General features: G+C 36.3%; 1 protein-coding gene across 2 annotated transcripts in view; it reads right to left on the reverse strand.

The window, feature by feature from the left end:
* Positions 1-22,588, reverse strand: part of Su(Tpl) (Suppressor of Triplolethal) — a 192,611-nt gene that overhangs the window by 127,440 nt on the left and 42,583 nt on the right. For both annotated transcript variants that reach the window (XM_089249646.1, XM_089249647.1), the window contains 2 exons: positions 19,698-19,813; positions 454-570 (listed from right to left, as the gene is read on the reverse strand). In XM_089249646.1, coding sequence (XP_089105772.1) covers positions 454-570; positions 19,698-19,813 — 233 coding nt within the window. The remainder of the gene's footprint in view (positions 1-453; positions 571-19,697; positions 19,814-22,588) is intronic.

Consider the following 22,588-nt stretch of genomic DNA (forward strand, 5'->3'; position numbering starts at 1 on the left):
GATTAAGTTTTGTGTTGCCACTTGAATTTTTTGAAATAATTTTGATCTTGTTTTTGTATTAAAATTATTTTTTGTGTGATTTTTCAATTTTTATCAAGAGACATAGTGTTGCTGGTGGGACGAATGGTCTTAAATTAAAACCGGTTTAAGATGTATAAAAGCGCCTCTCGCGTTCTCACTTATAATATTCAAGTATTCACTTCTTGCTTTCGAAACTTGAGTAGCTATATCTCTCGTTATTCTCGGCTTATGATATATTTATATGAATACTCTATAAATGTGTCCCTGATTTTAAGTTTAAATACATGATTGAAATTTTAGAAATAATTTTCGCTAAGTAAAATGGCAATGAAGATAAGCTACAATATAAACAATAAGATTTTGTATTTACACACAAAAAAATTGTGAATGAGAGGTGAGGAGAAAGAAGATCTTAATTCATGTTGTACTTACCCAAATTTTTTATTTTCCTCTTCCGCAGCAGCCATTTTCACTCTGGTTTTTTCATAAGTATCATCTTTAGCATTTATTTGAATTTTTAATAACATGGCACCCAAAGATTCTAGCGATCTGTAATGAGCACATATAGATAGATCTTCATAGTATTACAACTATATGATACAACTTGATAGCACAGTAGACCCTCATTATATTATGCCTGTCTACGATAGGTTATCAGACATCTTCACAAATCGCTGATAAAAATTTAACCAACATTACAACACACATATAGTCGTCAGTTATGTCCCAATTTTCCTTTGTAACAAAAAAATTGTAATATAATGAAGGGTTACTGTAATAATCAAAAAATAATTTCTTCTTTTAAAAAAAGAAAAAATGTAGGCACCACTTCCAAAATTATCATTTTTAAAAGATAAGCAAATAACCAGTCAATGATCAACAACACAGCCATCACAGATATGAATATTATGTGTATATATACACATATACAAGCACAAAAAAAAAAATTTTTGGTTTTTATCTTGTGTGACCATAATCCGATATACATATTGCAAACGTTGGGGAACTAGTTCTTCAATTTCAGGCTCAAGGACAATAACAAGCATTTGCTTAATTTGGTCATTCTCTGTGGTGCTTCAACCGATGACGAACCCAGAGATGGCTTTATATATTCAAAAAAAGGGCCCCTTCTTTAACCCGAGTTATCTTCTTTGGAGGGCTTTCTATGGAGGGTGCTGGTACAGTGGTGCTTACACTGAAAGAGGTGTGACGCATATGTTCATTTTTGTTTCAAAAACACAATTTCCAAGAGATTGGCTCACTGCATCACATGGTATTAAACTGTCAATTAACCGAGTAGCATTTTTAAAAATGACAAGCATTGCTGAGCATGTAGCAAGAATTTCCGAAATTAAAAATAAGCATTCATTAAATTTCATATCAGAAATGCGTGGTAAATGCCGGCCTTATGTGTAGTTCATAAAAAAAATGTCATAAATATTGATGGTTCTTTTTTCCGATACAGCGACGCATGCGGTACTGTATTAAACTACACGTACCGCAATAAAAAAACAAATATGTACATCTTTAACAGCACGTCCTAAAGTATATTTTTAAATAATGAAATACTTTTACAAAATTGTTTCATGGACCGATTAAAATTGCAGATGGGGTTTGTTCACTCATGTGATTTAAATGCTTGTATTACTTGAATATACAGGGTGTATATTCAAGGGCCACCGACCCGTGGTACAATTCCAGAGCATTTAAGTGGCTCGGGGCACATTTTGAGATCACTGAGAGAAGTAGGCCTCAAATATCACTTTCATATTCAAATCTTCATAAAGGGTGGTTGAAGACGTAAGCATCATTCAAACCCCCCTTCCCCCTTGTCATCAAAAAAGTCAGCAAATCCGAAACCCCCCACACCCACCCCATCGATGCTGATGTAATACTTGAATGATCCCTTATGGATCAGAATACGATACGAATACAGGACAAAAAAGTAAAATTTAGACGCAACTATATACAGTATCACTTTTTTGTCTTTTGTTTGTTTATGATTTATTAGTAATGGTATGGAAAGGGGGGGGGGAAGTTGAACAGAAAGGGAGGGGGGCGGCAAAATTTACATAGCCCACAGGCGGCAAAACCATAAATACGGCCCTGGTAGCATGCCTATCTGGAATGCAGGGGGATTCCCGGTGGAGACCAGATAACTTTCCTTTTAGAATTCACTTTAGCATCAAATCCAGGAAAATGTGTTTCCTTGAAAGTAAAATAGTACTACATAGCCAATAAAGGATATTTCAGACAGCTCTCTCTCAGTTAAACATTTCTGTCCATTCTGGTATCGGAAGCATTTTCTGCAGTTCACAGGCTGACAGACTCACATCGCGAGGACCCGGGTTTGTACTCCACTGTTGCTACAGTGATGGTCTGCTGAAGTTGGTTTTCTGTGCAGTGGCGTAGCCAGGGGGGAGCAGAGAGAGCGATTGCTCCCCCAATCGAAATTTTGCCTACATTGGCGCCTATTTTTCTAAATGACTTTGATCTTAAAAAAAAACTTAGAAAATGAAAAAGTCAATACATATTTATTTCAACTTCATTGACTAAAATGTTGAGGAAGGAAGGAAAAAAAATCTACATTTATATTTGCGCCTCTTGCAGTTTCAGTGATTGGGTTTGTACTTATCCTTAAAAGAAGGAAAAGAAAGTGGAGGTTTTCATTACCATTTTTGACAATTGCTCTAAAGCTCTTCATCTGAAAGCATGTTCAGATCAGCCTCTGTTCCCCCACCTTTATTAAAGGGCAGAATATAGCCCGCTCCTAGCTCTAACTTTTCCTCTTGCTATTGGTCGTTCTCGGTAGAGCTCCTAGAAATATGTTTCATAGGTATGAGGATATGGCATTCACGAAATGCTCATTCTGTTCTGAATGGTCACCAAGAGCATTGACTAAGACGCCTTTTGAAGAAATTAGGCACGGGAACCTAATGTGGACAGATCACTGAAGCTATAAAGTAATGGCTAAGATTCAAGCTGCACGAAGTATCGCCTTTTCTTTGGGCGCCTTAGGTAGAGTTTGAGCTCCTAGAAATACCACTTTGTGTATGGGAGACTTAGCTACATTCATAGTGCCTAGAAATGCCATGTTCTTCATCATAATTTATCCGTGACTGTCCAGAATAGCCTGATGCAGGGTGGAGGGGGTTCTCGAACTTTTCCCTCCCGAAGTTCCCCTTTCCCCTATTCAATGCTTATCCGTGAGCTTCGTCATCTCCCTAGAGATGTTTAACAAAAAATATTTTCGAAAAACCTTTGTCGGGGACACCACGGAGCATCCCGAAGGTTTTTCAAAGATATTTTCTGTTAAACTGCTCTGGGGAGTCGCGGGCAAGCATTGATTAAAGTAACGGCGCACCGCAGATGGAAAAGTTTGAAAACCCCTGCACTAGTCTGTACCATTCATCACTCATATATTCATTCTTCTCTGATTTGTTATAAAACACATCACATGAATTTATTTCACTAGAAATAAATATACTGTTCCGGATAATTTTCTGCAAGACTTCGATGTTGCAAAACAAGAAGCGGTTCGACGGACAAACACAGATTTATTTACAGAACAGCAATTAACACGTATTTACAAGCTAATCGGAGAGCTAACAACTTTCTCATAAAGTTTAAACACAACTGACTGTTCATCGAATCTCTCTATTCGAGCCTCTCTGAGCCTGTGTAGCCTGCCATCTTGTGAGCGCCGCACTATTTATAATCCCGGAGAAAATTTGAGAAAAAGAACATTCCACAAAATTCTATTTTACAGTTTCCTAGTCGAAGGCGCCACCATATGAACTGCCTGGAGGGGCGTTGAATCACTGTTTGGAGGGACGGGACTTTCTATATCTTTCTCTACACGCCCTGCCAGTTCTCCACCAATCACAGTCATTTCCGCCAAATCGGAACCGGTATCAACCGATTTCGATATTTTTGAGAGTCATCGAACGAATCGCGCCATCTATTGTTGTTCACGATCTTGTGGCGTGATTTTCAGGATGGGTCTCTGGTAACTAGCGTCGAATATTCCGCTGAACGAACCATCAATAATTAAGGATAATTCAAGATGAAATTAACTGAATTTATTGAAACATGAGAGGGAAAACGATACATGAGCCGCCTTGTTGTCGGTTTTATCGCGGTCCTCATACTCCGTTGCGCGCGCAGCCATCAAGGCAACGGCCGCTCGCTAACCGTATGCTGCTGCCATCTAGGGGCGTCAACATGCCGCCCACCTTGAAACATCGTTTCAATACTGACATGTTTACATGAAATACAATGGCAGCTGCATGTGAAAATTATAAAAAAAAAATATATATATATATATAAATTGTATAGATGAGCAGAAACATATGCTATTGTACATGAAATCCAAAAAAATGTGATATATGATATAACGATGAAAATGCAAAATACTAGAAAAAACATGATATATAAGTGTATAACATCGAGCTGTCGTACTAGTTGTCAACTGGTAGACAACAAAGTTTTTGTACATTTCTCTTAAATGTCCCATCCTTGGACTTGATAGAGACAACTCTGACGATCCCGTCGGATCCCGGAAACAACTCTGTCACTTGACCAAGTCTCCACTGCAAGGGTGGTAGACGATCTTCTTTCACTAGAACGAGATCACCGAGAGCGAGATTTTCTTTTGGTTTCAACCACTTGCTTCTATGCTGTAGCTGGGTAAGATACTCAGCTCTCCAACGATTCCAGAAATGTTGCAGAAGGCGCTGTACCAACTGCCAACGGGTGAGACGATTTAATTTTGTTTGTGTGAAGTCTGGCTCGGGCAATGCTGTCAACGGACCACCTATGAGAAAGTGACCGGGAGTGAGAGTAGACACGTCGTTTGGATCATTTGAAAGTTCACAGAGAGGACGAGAATTGAGACATGCCTCAATCTGTGACAACAAGGTATACAGCTCTTCGAATGTTAGCTGTATGTTGGAAGTGATTCGCCTGAGATGGTATTTCACGGCTTTCACTCCAGCTTCCCAAAGACCTCCCATGTGAGGAGATGCTGGAGGATTGAAATGCCAGTTTACTCCGACATCGGTGAGATGACTGGAAACACATTCGTTATGAGTGTGAGATGAAAAGAGACGAGCAAACTCTCTCAGCACCTTGTCAGCTTTCACGAAGTTAGTTCCACAGTCACTGTATATATCACTCTGCTTTCCTCTCCTGGAAATGAATCGTTTCAGAGTGGCGATGAATGCCTCTGTTGACAAGTCACTTACAACTTGACAATGCACAGCTTTGGTTGAGAAGCATACGAAAAGTGCCAGGTATGCCTTGCATGGTTTTGCTCGAGATGCCTTTGACATCCTGATGGTGAAAGGTCCTGCATAATCGACAGCACAGTGAAGAAATGCTCGAGATGGTGTTACTCTCGCAGCCGGTAGATCGCCCATGATTTGAGGAGCTGTTGCGCCACGATAGCGAACACAGGTTATGCATTTTCTCACAAATTGCCGGATGACACTTCTTCCAGAAACAATCCAGAATTGCTGTTGGATGCAAGACTGGAGAAATTGAGGTCCAGCATGCAAATGCATTGCATGATAATGCTGGATAATCAACTGAGTGAAATGATGCTCTTTTGGAAGAAGAATTGGATGTCGGTGACTTCCCAACCAATGTGCATGTCGCAATCTTCCGCCCACCCTGATAATTCCATCATCGGCGATGAATGGATTCAACCGAAGAATATTGCAGTTTGAAGGTAGCGTTCCTGATTTTCTCAACGAAGACAATTCTGATTTGAATTCTACTTCTTGAACTCTCCTGCCCCATGTATATAATGCATGTGTCAGCTCTTGAGTGGTAACAAACCCTGTGCTCCTTTCAGGTGCAGCAAGTTTGCAGTTGTCTATGAATCTGAAGACATATGCCGTGACTCGCTGAAGAGAAGTAAGTGAGGAAAACCTGTCGATAATTTCCATATTTCCATGTGCAATACCAACAAACACAGATTGGTTGCAAGAAATATTTTTCTTCTCTTCAGTCAAAACTTCATCCACGGAGCTGCACAACACAGGTTTGTCTGCTAGCTGACCTGGCTTGGAAAGGAACTCTGGACCATACCACTATAGGGTAAATGCCTTCAATTTGTCGGCCGGTATTCCTCGTGACGCACAATCTGCGGGATTGTTGGTTCCATCAATGTGATTCCAATGACCCTCAGGGAGAAGCTCAGCAATTTTTGTAACTCGATGAGCCACAAACGTCTTCCACCGGCTTGGATGTGAAGAGAGCCAGGCGAGAAGAATTGTAGAGTCAGTCCAGCACCATATGTTTGTGTTGACTAGACATAGTGCATTGCATGTAAACTTGATGAGTCTTGCAAGCAGCACTGCTCCACAAAGTTCAAGTCGAGGCAAGGTTGTTGGCTTCACAGGGGCTACTCGTGTCTTTGCTGTTACTAGTTGAACCTTCGCAACTCCTTCACTGGAAACTGTTTGAATGTACACAACCGCGGAGTATGCCTTTTCTGATGCATCACTGAAACCGTGAATTTCTAACATATGTGAAGAGATTTGCATCATATATCTTGGAATTTGAATGTCCTCCACTTGCTTGAAGTCTTCATAAAATACTGTCCATCGATTGTGAATGTTCTCTGGCAATTTCTCATCCCAAGACAGTTCAGCTTTCCACATTTCTTGTATTAGAATTTCGACATTGATTACAACAGGAGCCAGCCATCCAAGTGGGTCAAACACCTTGGAGATGTGTGATAGAACAGAGCGCTTGGTCCACTGTTGCATATTTACCGGTGGTGATTTTGAATTGAAAACAAATACATCATCCTTTGGCTTCCATAAAATGCCTAAAGTTTTGATGTCAGTCTCTATTTCGAACGTAGTATTTGTCGCACGAAAGTCATTCCGTAGCGATACAAGAATGTCTTCTTCATTTGATGCCCACATTTTTATGACGAATCCACCGTTTTGAAGAAGTTTAATTATTTCCTGCTGAATGTGAATAGCTTCCTCGACTGAATCTGCTCCAGTGAGCAAATCGTCTACATAAAAATCTTGCTTGGCTATGGCAGAAGCTCTGGAAAACTCATCTTTTTCATCCTCAGCCAACTGCTGCAGGCACTTGGTAGCTAAGTAAGGTGCTGATGCAGTTCCGTATGTCACAGTCAGCAATTGATACTCCTTGATGAGTATATCTGGCGATTCCCTCCACAAGATTGTTTGGTACTTCGCGTCGTCCGGATGAACAAGTATCTGACGATACATTTTGACAATATCTGCTGTCATTGCGACCTTGTGAGTTCGGAAGCGGAGAAGAAGTGTGGCAATATCGTCTTGCAATGTTGGTCCAACCATCAGCTTATCATTCAGTGATAAACCCCATGATGATTTTGCTGAAGCATCAAAAACCACATGAAACTTGGCTTGATTTTCTGGCTTCATAACTGCGTGGTGAGGTAGGTAGTACTTGTCTTGATTGTCACTTGTCACCTCCAGCTGTTTCATGTGTCCCAGAGTCTCATACTGTTGCATGAACTCACGATACATTCTCTGAGCTTCTGACTGGTGTCTCCAACGCCTTTCATTTTGTAGAAGTCGTGTCTCAGCTACGTCTCTGGATGATGACAATTTTCCATCGATGTTCTTGAAAGGAAGCCTGACGATGAATCTTCCCGATGAATTACGTGTGTGGGTTGTGTCGAAGTGTTGTTCACATGCTTGCTCTTCGGCTGTCAACAATGAAGTTTGTGGGGCTTCCTCCAATTCCCAGAACTTATTGAGATCGAAGCTTGTACTTTGTACGAGAAGTGTTGTTGAAACAGGTCTCGGTATGTCTGTGGTATGTACCTTCCCCGAGATGACCCAGCCGAACACTGTCTCGAGGGCATGAAGTGAACCATCATGAGATGCTACTCGTCCAGGCAACAACAGTTTTCCAAAAACATCTGCACCCAATAGTACATCCACAGGACCAGTACGGAAACAATGTTTATCTGCTAGTTTCAAGTTTTGGAACTGTGTCAACCCCCTTGAGGAAATATTTGTTTGTGGCAAATTGCATGTTATTTTGGGCAACACAAAAGCATTAACCAGTTCAGTCGATTCGTTGTCACATGAAGATATGTTGAAATGAACCAGTCCTCTTACCTTGCCAAGCTTGGTTGACGATAGTCCAGAGAGATTCAAGTTGCAATTATGTCGTCGGAGACCTAGTGTTTGAACGCATGCCTCCCGGATGAAACTTGATTGGCTTCCGGAGTCGAGAAGTGCCCTGAATGTGTGAGCTTGACCCATTTTATCGAACCCTTTGACGATGGCCGTCGGCAAGATGACATAACTGGAGGTCGACGTCTTCCTTGTACGTGACAACTGTGATGAAAAGACTGAAGTCGTTTTGACAGTCGTTGTGGTATCGACATCCGCTTCATGCAGTAGCGTGTTGTGTGAACCGTTGCATTTTTTGCAGTGTCCTGCAGAGCAACTCCGAACCATATGTGATGATCCCAAACAGTTGAAACAAAGTCGAAGCTTTTCGACTGTTGCTTTTCTAGCTGAAACACTCTGGTCGAGGAATTTCGAACATCTGAAGATGGGGTGGTTTCCTTTGCAAACCACACATGTGCTAGAAACACCATGATTTATCAACATTGATTTTCGTGATTCGAATGAATTCGTCGGGTGACCTTGCGTCTTTGACTTGGCTGAACCTGATGATTTGCTTGTGCTGACAGCTGCAAGAGCGCGAGCTCGATTGTCGATGAATTCCCGCCACTCACTGAACGTGAAAAGTTTCTTATCCCCCTGCGAATGAAGAGACCACTGGCGCAAAGATTCCGGATCCAGTTTCTTGGACAGGAAGTAGATCAGGATACTGTCCCAATGTTACACCGGTTGCTGGAGCGATTGCAGAGCTTCCAGCCACTGATTTGTAGTATCTAGAAGCCGACGTAGGCATGTTACTGACTCATGTGCGATGTTCGATTGCGAAAACAGCTTGTCCAGACTTGCCTGAACAATCTCAGTTTCGTTGTTGAACCGATCGTACAAAAGCGCCCATGCTTTGCCGTAATTGCTCCCTGCGAGCGGGATCGCGTGAATTACTTGAGCGGCGTTTCCCTTGACACATAGTTTCAAATATTGTAACTTTTGAATGTCACTTAAACTTTTATTTTGATCGATGGTCGTTGTGAACATATCGTGAAATGGCAACCAATCGTTAAGTTCGCCACTGAACAAAGGCAGTTCAATTTTCGGTAAGCGCACGGAACTAGCTTCTGAATTTACAGTACCTGATTGTTTCGTCGATCCCGATGCTTGGGCCATGCTGAAGCGAAGATCGTCGATTCGACTTGCCAAATCGCAGAATTCCGCTTCGTGGGCTTCCTGATGTTCATCCGTTGACAAGATGACGATTTCATCATGCAAGATGTTGAGCTCCGTCCACAGTTCTTTGGCTTGATCTTGATAGATTTCCAACTGATGCCGTGGGAGATCATCGCTGTTGAGCTTCGGCTTGATGATGTTGCAAAGCCGCGTGATCTTGCCTTTCACCGAACTTCGTTTCTTTACCAAAGATTCCATCTGAAGACCGTTGTCACTGGTTGCGTTTTCCTTCCCGGATTTCGGCACCATAGATGTTCACGATCTTGTGGCGTGATTTTCAGGATGGGTCTCTGGTAACTAGCGTCGAATATTCCGCTGAACGAACCATCGATAATTGAGGATAATTCAAGATGAAATTAACTGAATTTATTGAAACATGAGAGGGAAAACGATACATGAGCCGCCTTGTTGTCGGTTTTATCGCGGTCCTCATACTCCGTTGCGCGCGCAGCCAGCAAGGCAACGGCCGCTCGCTAACGGTATGCTGCTGCCATCTAGGGGCGTCAACAATTGTCGATAGTTCGTAACAATACATGTACTATGCACAACGCCTTTTCAAGTTTTTCACCTTGAGCAGCACTCCCCTTTAAATAGTATCCCCAAAGGAAGCCAGTAGATAATAGAACATAAAAAAATATTCAATTGATTCATACACCTGCCATTTTCACTTTGATTCAGAAGATGAGCAGTGGCATTACAGACACGCCTCAGAGATACTTGAATAGATTACGGATACATGCGACAATTTCTGGCACACATTAATTCGTTTGAAGCAGTGGTTCCTAAACCTTTGTGGATTCAGACCACTCTCCGCTTGGGCGTCTGCAATCTAGTAGTATGTGATAACCACTGCGATCGTGTGGGCATCATGATGAATTCATCCTGGTTTGAACCCCACTAGTGGCACAGTCGCGGTTGACTGAAGCGAGTCCTTTTTTTTCAATTTCTAGGTACGAATGCTAACCTATCTTTCGTTTGGAAAGCCTTCCCGCAAAGAGCAGGCAGGCTTTCACCGTGATATTTGCATAAAACGAAACTTCAGGCATCTGTCAGTTTTACTTCTAATATGGAAGTCAGATGGCAAAACTTGTCGAATCGAAACCACATAACTATGACATCTTATATACATTATGGTCATGCATAATATCAGAAAAAACTTTCCGGCACGCATTAATTTGTTAGAAATTCCATAAGAGAAATGTCTTGGAAGTACATGCACGATTGAATATAAGTAGTGTACATGTGATACATGCTTACGATAAAAGTGTAAGATGATAAAAGCGATTAAATGGAAGCATGAAGAAGATTTCTCTGTACTTTCATATCTTGGAATAATTTTAGACAAAGGGGTCATTCCATGTCAAATCACCCAGCCATGACACCCATAGTCTCAGATTTCAATGATGTTTTTTTTGTTTGTTGCATTTACCATCCTTATTAACCGTGTGAAATATTATTTGCATATCTCTAAAACTTTTTGAGAAAAAAAATGTTGAAATTTATCAAAAACTGATGCAGATGACTTTTCCGAGGCTCAATTTTTAAGCGGCATTGTTTGAGAAAATAAATCATAACTTTTTCAATTTTCAATCTATTCAAGTGAAATTTTCACTGAGGTGTTCACAAAAAAAACATACAAAATATGAATAAAAATAATTCATACATTTACATTTGAAATTTGCATGCAAAAAAATTATGTAAACTTTGTTTTTGTGGAATTTTTCGTTAGAAAAAATACAATTTTTCAAACATATTTTTAGACCAGAGGCACAGCAGTTACCAAAACAACTTTTATTTTAAATTTCTCCTAAATATATGAAGTAAAATACTGGAGAAAAAAAATAATGGTTTTTTGACTGTTAATATGTTTATTCTGGCTCGCAACACAAAATTCATAGAAATAAGACTGGATCGTTCCGATTTCAAATCATTCAACTAGATACTGAAATGCAACCCATCATCCCAGATTCCAATTATTATTTTTTATTTATTGCTTCTACCATGCTTGTTGACCATGCAAAGTTTCATGTACATATCTCTAAAACTTTTTCAGAAAAAAAAAATTTTTCTAACCTCACGAATGACGTCTCTTAGGCTAACCCCATTATAGCAATATTATTTGTGAAAATATATCATAACTTTGCAGATTTTCAATATATACAAATGAAATTTCCACTAAAATGCTCACAAAAAAATGCAGATTATGAATAGAAAAAATGTAAACCTTAGAGGGAAAAAGTCATTTAAATTTAATTTTTTTATTATTTTTTTTATTTTTAACACAATTTTTTAAACACTTTTTTTTTTGGATGCACAGCATGAATTTTCAATTTTTTTAAAATTTAATCCTATTAATATATTAAGAAGACTAGAAAAGTAAACATTATTTTGACAGTTGAGTATATTTTACACTTGAGTAACAAAACACAACTGTACTTATATGACTACATTAATTATATTTGTACATTTTGACTCAATATAATGATTCATGCTTAGTAAAAAGAAATTTATATTTTATTTTTCATGTACGCTTATACATTTATTACAGTATTCACTGAATTAAGTTTCATGAGCACTTAATTCAATAATTCAAAACAATTAATAAATTTTAAAATTCTAGGATTAAATGAATTCATGAAATAATTAGAAATGTTAATGTAATGTGTCAAATGGGAGTTGGTGAAAATAAAAGGTTTTGGGTGAATAAAATAATTTTTCAAATTAAACCTTCATGTTCAGATTCTTAGAAGTGTTTTAATTCCAAATAATTAATTTCACTTTTAATTGATGTATAAATATTTCTTATGATGCAACAAAGACAAACTTTTGCAATCTGATATATTTTTGCATAAAGAATTATTTTGTATTTGATAAATCCAGATAATATTAATCATATATATAGATTAATTTTTGAAGTTTTTTAACATGCTTAATTATAAAGTTATTTTACCACAACAGTATTACATTTTTTTTAATTACTTTGATTTTTACAGCATATATTTTAATAAACATATATTTAATGTATATGATAAATATGAAATGGTTATACTTGTGTGAAAAAAATCTACATTATAATATCTAACACAAGCCTCTATATATTTCTCCCAAGAAATAATTTAAAATTGCTGATAAAAAGCCAGAATATGAGGCATTAAATCACAAAGAATGAAATAATTATCAGCTACAACCTAATTGTTGTAGCTGAGGCAGATGGAAGAGAGTAGAATTGAAAACCTAATGTATATAATGCCTGGTGGTGATATATAAGATGTGATGTTTCTTGTTGTGATGATTGTAAAAAATAATAATAGCTTCTGTGAAGATATGAACTATGGCACACTGGTCTTTGTCCTTCAGAGGGCAGCTGGTGTCTTATTTAATTATAAGACTTTATCATCCCAGCAGGCGATGATAAAGTCACTGCTGCTGCTTCATTGTGAAAACTAGAACAAAAGTGTTAGAACTAAACTGCCCCCCCCCCCATCCAATGATGCAAGTCTCAATTATGATCTTGCTGAAGACAGAGAATGTGCTCCATAAAGTAGCCTACTCCAGGGTTAGCAAATTTTTCTTATGATAACACAATTTCCATTTGAGCTAAATATTTTATATCATCATTTTGGAATTCAAAGTAAAATGTCAGAAAAGACACTTGAAATTTATAGTGTTGGAAAAAAAAACGATCTGGCTGTCATAAAAAGTGTTATGCAAAGTGTAAAATCTGTTACCCATTACATCATTGGACCCATCGGACATCAATATTGAGGAGTGGAGCAAGTTCTGAACATTTATCTACTGTGTGTTTAAGAATCATAGAGCTTTTTTCTCAAAGTATGAAATATATCCAGAAGCATGCTTTAATCCTTTAAAATGTCATAAGAAAAAAATAAAAGGTTTAAGGATAGTAAACTTGTATTTTTCATGTATAAATGAAATAAATAGTTGTACAAAATCAATTCCAGGGCAAAAAATATGCCATGCCTGTAGAGACAGTGAATATAAACAACAATAAATTAAATGAAGAAACTGAATACTGTGAAGAGATGAACAGTGATAGTAATGTAGAGAAGTAACTCGGAAAAATGTCAATTATTAAATAAGAAGCACTTGAAGAAATAAATTCATCTCTACAGAACATAGAGTCACCAATTAAACTTCATAGGGTAGCTCCACAGTGCAAGTCAAACAATGCCAAAAGAAAAGTTGAATCTGCTTGCAACACTTTAAAATCAAATGTTTGTAAAGTTTTTGAAGAATTACCAGAAAATGAATCTCAAAGCACACTTAATGAAGATATTAAACAGAAAGCAAATACGAATATTTTGATAAATTTAATTAGAAACACGACTCAATTTACCCATCACAAGGGGAAAACTGCAAATTTTAACTCTGGCCCCTGCTTTAAGAAAGGGGAACAAGGAAAAAAATCTGAAGAGTTCAATGTCACTGAATATGCCGTGAGAAAAGCAGGAGAGCTTTTGTAAATGGCTTTTGTTAAAAAATTAAATTTCAACAATTTTTTTGCAATCTAATTTTTTAATGCAAAGGTTTAAATTTTCTTTCCTAGTCATAATCTACATTTTTTTGTTGAGCATTTTAGTGGAAATTTCATTTGAATATATTGAAAATCTGCAAAGTTATATATTTTCACAAATAATATTGCTTGAATGGGGTTAGCCTAAGATACGTCATTCGTGAGGTTAAAAAACATTTTTTTTTCTCAAAAAGTTTTAGAGATATGTACATGAAACTTTGCATGGTCAACAAGCATGGTAGAAGCAATAAATAAAAAATAATAATTGGAATCTGGGATGATGGGTTGCATTTCAGTATCTAGTTAAATGATTTGAAATCGGAACGATCCAGTCTTATTTCTATGAATTTTGTGTTGCGAGCCAGAATAAACATATTAACAGTCAAAAAACCATTATTTTTTTTCTCCAGTATTTTACTTCATATATTTAGGAGAAATTTAAAATAAAAGTTGTTTTGGTAACTGCTGTGCCTCTGGTCTAACAATACGTTTGAAAAATTGCAAATGTATGAATTATTTTTATTCATATTCTGTATGTTTTTGTGAACACTTTAGTGAAAATTTCACTTGAATATATTGAAAATTGGAAAAGTTATGATTTATTTTCTCAAACAATGCCGCTTAAACATTGAGCCTCGGAAAAGTCACCTGCATCAGTTTTTGATAAATTTCAACATTTTTTTTCTCAAAAAGTTTTAGAGATATGCAAATAATATTTCACACGGTTAATAAGGATGGTGAATGCAACAAACAAAAAAAAAAGTCATTGAAATCTGAGAGTATGGGTGTCATTTTGGCATTTTGCCGGGTGATTTGAAATGGAATGACCCAAAGAGAAAATATATAGTATTTCCTTTTTTATTTTATTCTTCAATCATTTTTTATATTTTAATCTAAATTTTCTTTCAAACTACCTGTTAGGGTGACTTCCCAGTTGTTTTTGGTGTTTGCATTTATATAAGTACACAAAACATAAAATGGAATTTACATTTTTTAAAAATTAATTAAAAATTAAAATACATTAATCAATTGAAAGGTAAGTAATTTAATTTGAAAAACAACATCCACTGAAAACAAAATGAATTTGATTTTTTTTTTAAATTGGGAAATTTAAAGTTCTTTCCACTAATGCATAATTTTAAGTTTGCACCTTAAGCACGAACAAAAATATGGCGCCTTTCCAAATTTCGCTCCCCCATGGAATAAAACCTGGCTACGCCACTATTTTTGTGGTGCCAAACTTCAAGGTGCAAATGCAAGACAATTTCCTTGTTAAGAAGTCTTGCCACAGAGAGCAACAGGCCTACAATGGCACAATTATTCAATCATTACACCTCACTCACACTTACAAACATTAATGGCAGATAAATGCACTACACACATAACAACCATTACACAGTAACAAACTCTACATTAGGTTCACAACACGTACATTCCAACATGTACCAATGCGTTAGAAATTCCACAGAGGAATGCAGACGACGTGCACAAGTGGTTAAGTAGTAGTTCACGTGCAAAAAAAAAATTAGCACTTCAAACTAAGATGTTGAAATAAATTACCAACCCATTGTCTGTCAGAAATAAAAAGTTTGGATTTTAACAGTTAAATAAACAGTCGAATCCTGTTGTAACGAATACTGTTATAGCAAAAATCTTTGTTTTAACAAACACTTTTTTAATCCACCCAGATTACATAGGAACAATGCAAAAACCTGGAATTCCTTTATAACAAAGCTTCCTTATAACAAAATGGTTTCTCCGGTTTGATAGAGTTCGTTATAACAGGATTCGACTGTATGTAAAAAATAAACTTTTATAAATGCTATTTTGAAATAACTATAAAAAAACCATCAAAACATAAAAAATAAAAAACTTAAAAAATTACCCCTTAAAAAATTTCATTATTTTTTAAGGGGTAAAGACAACAGAAATTCTACTTATGTTTTTATAGAGCTATTTGTTTCCATAAGAGACTGGACAAAATCCACAATTTCCAGTCATAAAACACAAAAAAATATCACAAAATAAAAGTGAAAAATATTTATGAAACAATAAACTTCAAATCATTGACTATAATTTGAGATAAATATTATTTTGAAAACTAAACTTTGAATTTTTCATTTCAAGAATGTGGAAGGTAGGTAATGTGAGGAATCTGTAGGTACATTTTTTTTGGGAATGACCCATATAGTAAATTTGATGAAGCTGTTTGAAATTGAAGATTTGTATAGAGAATAGACACTAAGAAAATCGATCTTACATATTTGAAGTTATTCAATTAATTTTATCTATATATATAAAATTGATTGGGTGTGTGTGTGTATGATCTCTATACAAATCTACAATTTTAGATCAATCGTCACCAAATTTTGCATATACACCAAATGGGACCAGACTTGAACGATAGACTACTTTAAAATGTCATCAGAGCAGGGAAAATGCCTCAACTGGGCAAAAAACTGTTGGGCAACATTGGTTTTTTGGCCTCAACAATCACTTCCAGAAAGTTTACTTTGGTTACCGTGGTTCCCTAGCAATGCGTTTCAGATGTGTATATGCCTTTACAATGGTTTGTCATTTCTTCAACGCTGCCAGTATATGTATAATAGTTTATGCCTTTATAATGGTTTGCCACATTCCCAGCAATGAGCGTTTTTGAATAGATGTCATAATCATCATCAGCATCACTTTGAAGGTCACGAAAAGGGCGATCCTCATAGAACTCAGTGTTAAAATTGTCAATTTTAATGTAAAAATGCAGAAATTTGGTGGGGTTTTCCGTCACATTAATAATTTTAAAAATTGTATTGAATTCTCGATTTTTGAAATATTGAGTTTGCTTAGAGATATACGAAGTTCAGAAAATTAAATATAAAATAATTAAATAATATAATAAAATAAAATAATAATCTCTTTTGATTTTGATATCCATGCAATACAATTAATGTCTATTTCTTATTTATATCCTCTGAATCATGAAAATCAATGTCTCCGTATTGCCTTTTAATATTCAACTGCATAAATTCATTTTAAAATTAATTATGGGCCCGTAAAAAAGTACACCAAAAAAATTCCACAGCTTTAATTTAATATTTTTGGAAGCTCAAACAGGCAGATGGATTACTTGAAGTTCAAGGGGCGAATCAAAATACCTAGCACCCCTTAAAAAAGGAAAAAAAATATATTCATTCCTACGTTTCTCTAAATCTAGATTTCTTTATTTCATGAGTCGCGCAAAAAGTTGCCATACTGATTAACTTAGACACGGTTTGCATGCCCCTCAAAGAAAGAGGAAGATGTCACATGATCCAAAAAGCCTCATTGAAAAAAACCCGGGCAGTGCCGGGTATTATAACTAGTAGAATGTAAAAAAAGACAGGAAACAATGTTGCACAGCTATCAATATAAACTGAAGAGCCAAAAAAACTGGTACAGGCATGCGTATGCAAATAAAGAGATATGGAACCAATCAAAGTACGGCGCTGCGGTCGGCAACGCCTATAACACAACAAGTGTCTGGCATAGTTGTTAGATCGGTTACTGATGCTACAATGGCAGCTTCCTTTCCTTCTTTCAGTAGCAAAGAAAAATTAAAAGATAAACACTCCTTATAGCGGGAGTTACACGCTGTTCAAGACAGAGTCAAAAAATGATGTTTATCCTAAATATTTATATTTTTCTTTGTTACTGAAGGAACTTTATACAGTTCCAAAATGCGTCTAGCTGTTGTTCGCTTCTCATTTTGGGCATAGTTACGTTGCTTCCCTATTATATTACTACAATAAAATAAATTTTCGACAATTATTTACAATGATACTTAATTCTAATGTTTGGCTATTCAGTGTAATTGTATAACATTATTCCTTTTCAATTATAGTGTTAAAAAATTCAATTTTGCGGTAGTAATTGAGTTAATACGATTGAATAGTTGACGTTTGCGTATACCCAAAATTGCAAAACGAACACGGCTATATGCATTTCGGAACTATATGAAGTTCCTTCATCAGTAGCAGAAACAAAGAAGAAAGAAAAATATTGAAACTCCTTATAGCGGGAGTTACTCGCTGTTGTAGACAAGAGTCAAATTCAAAATGAACTGGCGGAGAGAAAAATGGCGGAGCCAATCACAACCGAGAACGTGATAGTGATGCTGATGGAAGAATATTCTTTTCCATCAGCATCACTATCACGTTCTCATTTCAATATTTTTCTTTCTTCTTTGTTTCTGCTACTGATGAAGGAACTTCATATAGTTCCGAAGCGCGTATAGCCGTGTTCATTTTGGAATTTTGGGTACATGCAAATGTCGATTATTCAATCGTATTATCAAACCTAAAAGGTAATTCATTTCTATTCTAGTAATTGAGTTATGTAAAGTTCAAACTGTTCTATTATATTCCATGTCAATTAGTTAGAGAGTACTCGTGTTTCTGTAAAAGACAGCTATGACAAAAATATCTATAAGCCACACTGCAGTTTTGAGGACTCAACAATAGCAACCGTCAAGTGTAGTACAAGATTTGTTTGAAAAATATCTGACTATTCATTTTTGATGTGTAAAACAAATGACGTTAGGGAGGCGTGGTTTGGTGCATATATGTAGCACAATCCCGATGCATTGGCTTGAACTTTTTTTGCCTGAAGAAGCTGTCAGTCTCCAGCAGAATGCCAATGAGTGAGGAAGTGTAAGCAAGCGTATCAGATTTGACAAAATAACAGAAAAACTTCAACTATGCTACCGCATTAAATTTTGTGTAAAGCTTGATGATTATCATGTGGAAACACTCCATAAGATCAACAGGCCTTCAAACTGGAAGCAATAGGCACCACACAAATAAACTAGTGATACAACTGCTTCAAAGATGGTCTTACATCAGTGGAGAGCAAAGCATGTTCTGTAAGGTCCTTAGCATCCAGAAATGAGAGTCACTGATAAAGTGAGGAGTGAAGACAAGGTGAGCATCAGCACTGGATCCATTCATTCCATTTTGTCAAAGGATTCAGGAGATTTTCAGCAAAGTGTGCCAAAGCTGCTAATGATCAAGCATAAGTGACTCCATTTGGAGATTGCATAGGAAATGCTGGAGACTGAATAGCGACCCCAACTTTCTTATCACAATGGTCACTGGTTATGAGTCCAGGGTTTTATCGGTACCACCCAGAACCATAGTTACCGCCATCACAAAGAAAGCATCAACATCCCAGAGGCAAAAAAAAAAAACCAAGGCAGCTCTGCAGCACTATCAAAGTCTTCATTGACTCCAGTGGCGTGGTTCATAATGAGTTTACACCATACAGTACAGCCATCATTACGATGTACTACCAAGAAGTTCTGCATCCTCTTCGTGATGCTGTGAGTGGCCAGACCTTGGCAGCGTCCAATTGACCAGCACCACCACAATAACATACCAAGTCATTCTTCTCATTTGATACAGTTTCCTGGCCAAACACAACACACCTGTGCTTCGCCAGGTTCCTACTCTCCTGACATGGCTTCAAGCTGAAAATACCCCTGAAAAGTAACAGATTTCAGTCAAGAGAAGACATCATGCAAAATGCGATAGACCAGCTGTGGTAGAACCAAAGGGAGAATTGTGTAGAGATTAGTGTAAGATTGTTGTATCTCAATACAACTATTTTTAACGAAAAAAGATCAAATATTTTTTTAACCAACTTCTGATACCATCATTGATTGATTTTATATGTTACTCAAAGAGAGAGACATTATTTTAATTCAAATATAAGTTATAAAACTTAATATTTCTTACTCCATCTCCTGATGATGTAAACACTCAAAACTTCCTTGTGAGCCATCACCTTCAACATAAGACAATGTGAAACCATAAGATTTGCTAAGTTTTCCTTTGCATGGTAATTTCAAAACCTGTTGAAAAAAAGTGATTGTGTACTTTGATTTATTTCAATGCAAATAAATTTGAAGATACATCGGAAGTACAGTAGTACCTTTATTATACGAGCTAATAGTGCAGAAGGTGATAACGGACAAATGAAAAACAGTTATTCTTTTCCCGTCAGTCATTCTGCACAGTTCTAAAATGTAGCCTACAAATAGGCAATAGCACTGTTCCTGCCAATGAGTCATGAGGTCACGCATATGAAGTTACATCATTCTTCTGCCGACTTTCAGTTGTAAAAAACAATACATTTCAACCAGTAATGGGAATACATTTCTACCTTGTCGAGCATAATTTCCCTCAAAAAAAAATTATCCCCCCCCTTCAACTAAATTTTTTCAACACATTCCGGTAAAAACATTTGCTACTATCTGTGGATATACGTAGTCAAGTATTTTACATTAGAAAATTATTACACTGCAGTTGTAGTTTTTATTTCAAAAAAATTCTTTTGTTTGATGAACTGTCAAAATTTACCACAAATGCCAAGAAATCTCCCATGTGGACGAATTTCATGAAATTTTTCCTACTATTATAGGAAATTTCCCACGACTTACCACACTTAACAACTAACACCCCTCTATAGATCAGAGGTCATTCAAGTATTACGTCATCATCGAGGGGCGGGGGGAGGAGGGGGTTTTATGAAATATGTAATTTCAAGTTAGACGCCGTGATCAGAATCAAGGGTGTCTTTCGTAAGGGCATTCTGACTATGGCCTACTTTTTTTATACAAGCAAAATTGGTCATTAAATGAAATGAGGTACATAATATCTCATTTTGGTTAGCAATAACACTAATAAATGTTCAGATGTAACTAGAAATGTTCAACAATAAAATTTGTGGGGAAAAAAATCAAAATTCAATCGTTAAAATAAACTAGTTTTTGAATTATCAATCAAGTCGCTTGTGAGACATTTGTTGTTTTAAGTAAATTCTGAAACAAATTCGAACAAAAGTACTTTCTTATTGTATCACCTTATTTTGATATGTTATTTCAGGTGTGAATGGTTCCACAGGAGAAAAAGGAGTTTTTCGTCAAGCAAATGTAACAACATAATGAACAAATTAAAAAAAGACGTCTGATATTTTATTTCATTTCCTATCCAAAACATTATCCAGGCATTATTCGTAATTTTTTCTTGATTAAAACTGGCAAGCATCAACAGGGAAAAAAGCATTACAATTGGTTATTTTCTTTTATGTATAATTCTGAATGAATCTCATTGAACATTTACCATTGTTTTATGAACATATTAGAAATCTTGTCAGATTGAAATGAATTTCAACTTTTAGCTCAACCATTAAAAGAAAAAAAATTCAGATGAAACCCCACTAATTAAAAGTAAAAAAAATATCGAAAATTAATATACTACTACACTTAATAATGAGTTGATTTTGAATTGAGTTGATTTGAATCCATAAATTCCTTGGAATATTCGAAGGAAAAGTGATGCTTGTTTTCAGAGATAGTACCAAAATTCCACTTTTATCCTTATATTGTCATAATCAGTGCAGATACAGATAGTGTTTTGATAACCATGAATATATAGTACTGCTCAAGTGCCTTACTCAAGTCATGAGGGCAATATAAAAATATTTAGTCAACATCAAAATTTTGAAAAGGGGTCATTCAAGTACTACGTCAGCATCGGGGGGGGGGGTTTGGATTTGCTGACTGTTGATGACAGGGGGGGAGGGGGGTTTTAAGGTTGCTTACATCATCAACCACTCCTTTTAGAAGATATGAAATATTCTAAGCTGCTGACGAAATTTTGTTGATGAGGGAGGGGGGTCAGTGTTTTGCTGACGGGGCAAGGATCAAAAATGGCTGGAAATCTGCTTACGTAATACTTGAATGACCCCTGAGAAGCTTTTTCCTGGCATCCCTTGTAAGTGGCTATAAATCTATGTCAAATCGCCCTAGGGCAATATTCAATTTTTATGTCTGTCTGCCTATAGGGGGCACATTCACATGGTACTTCACCTCAGAGAATAGGGCGAAAGGTTCTGTAAAAGAATGAAGAAATCCAACAATGCTACCGAATGGGAATGTTTGCTTTCACATTACTACTTTCACAAAAACTTATATAACCAATGAAAAAAAACGGCAACAACACAGATATGAGAGAACTGAACATGAAAGTAAAATTTTCATAGCATGGTTAATTCGCTTCTTGGTTAATCTTCGTCCGGATAATCGGATAATCGTGGTTCTACTGTAAGGGAGGAATTGTGAGTTGGTCGAATACTGAATATTCGGCACCTGAACATAATTTTTCTTAAAATTCATCACAAATATATATAAAATTAATGTTTTTAATTGAAAATACAATTATTTAAAACATAAATTATAATTATGCAATCAAAGGATTTTTATTCCCACAATATCAAAATTGACTAAAATACAATATAAATGTATAATCAAGAATAAACTTTTTTTTAACACTTGATACAATTTTACATCTAATTAAGAAAATGTTAACCATTATTTACTCTCAACTAATATTCATAAAATTTAAGACCCATTTTATTGTTTTTCCTCTAGATTTTTCTTCCATTTGCCTTTTCAGTAGCTTAATACAGTGATACTTTGGCCTATATGCAGCTCCGCTTATATTACAGGCTTAGAAGGGAAAATTCAAAAAAAAATAGGAACACCATCGACAAAAAATAGGAAAAAAGAATTTCCAAATTATAGTGGCATTTAAAAATGTTGTGCCATTGAGATTCTCACCTTATA

Source organism: Pholcus phalangioides, unplaced genomic scaffold (assembly GCF_987345545.1).
Source record: "Pholcus phalangioides strain wild (caught in Gottingen) unplaced genomic scaffold, Ppha-v1.0 ptg000022l_1, whole genome shotgun sequence".
NCBI classification, from domain to species: domain Eukaryota; kingdom Metazoa; phylum Arthropoda; class Arachnida; order Araneae; family Pholcidae; genus Pholcus; species Pholcus phalangioides.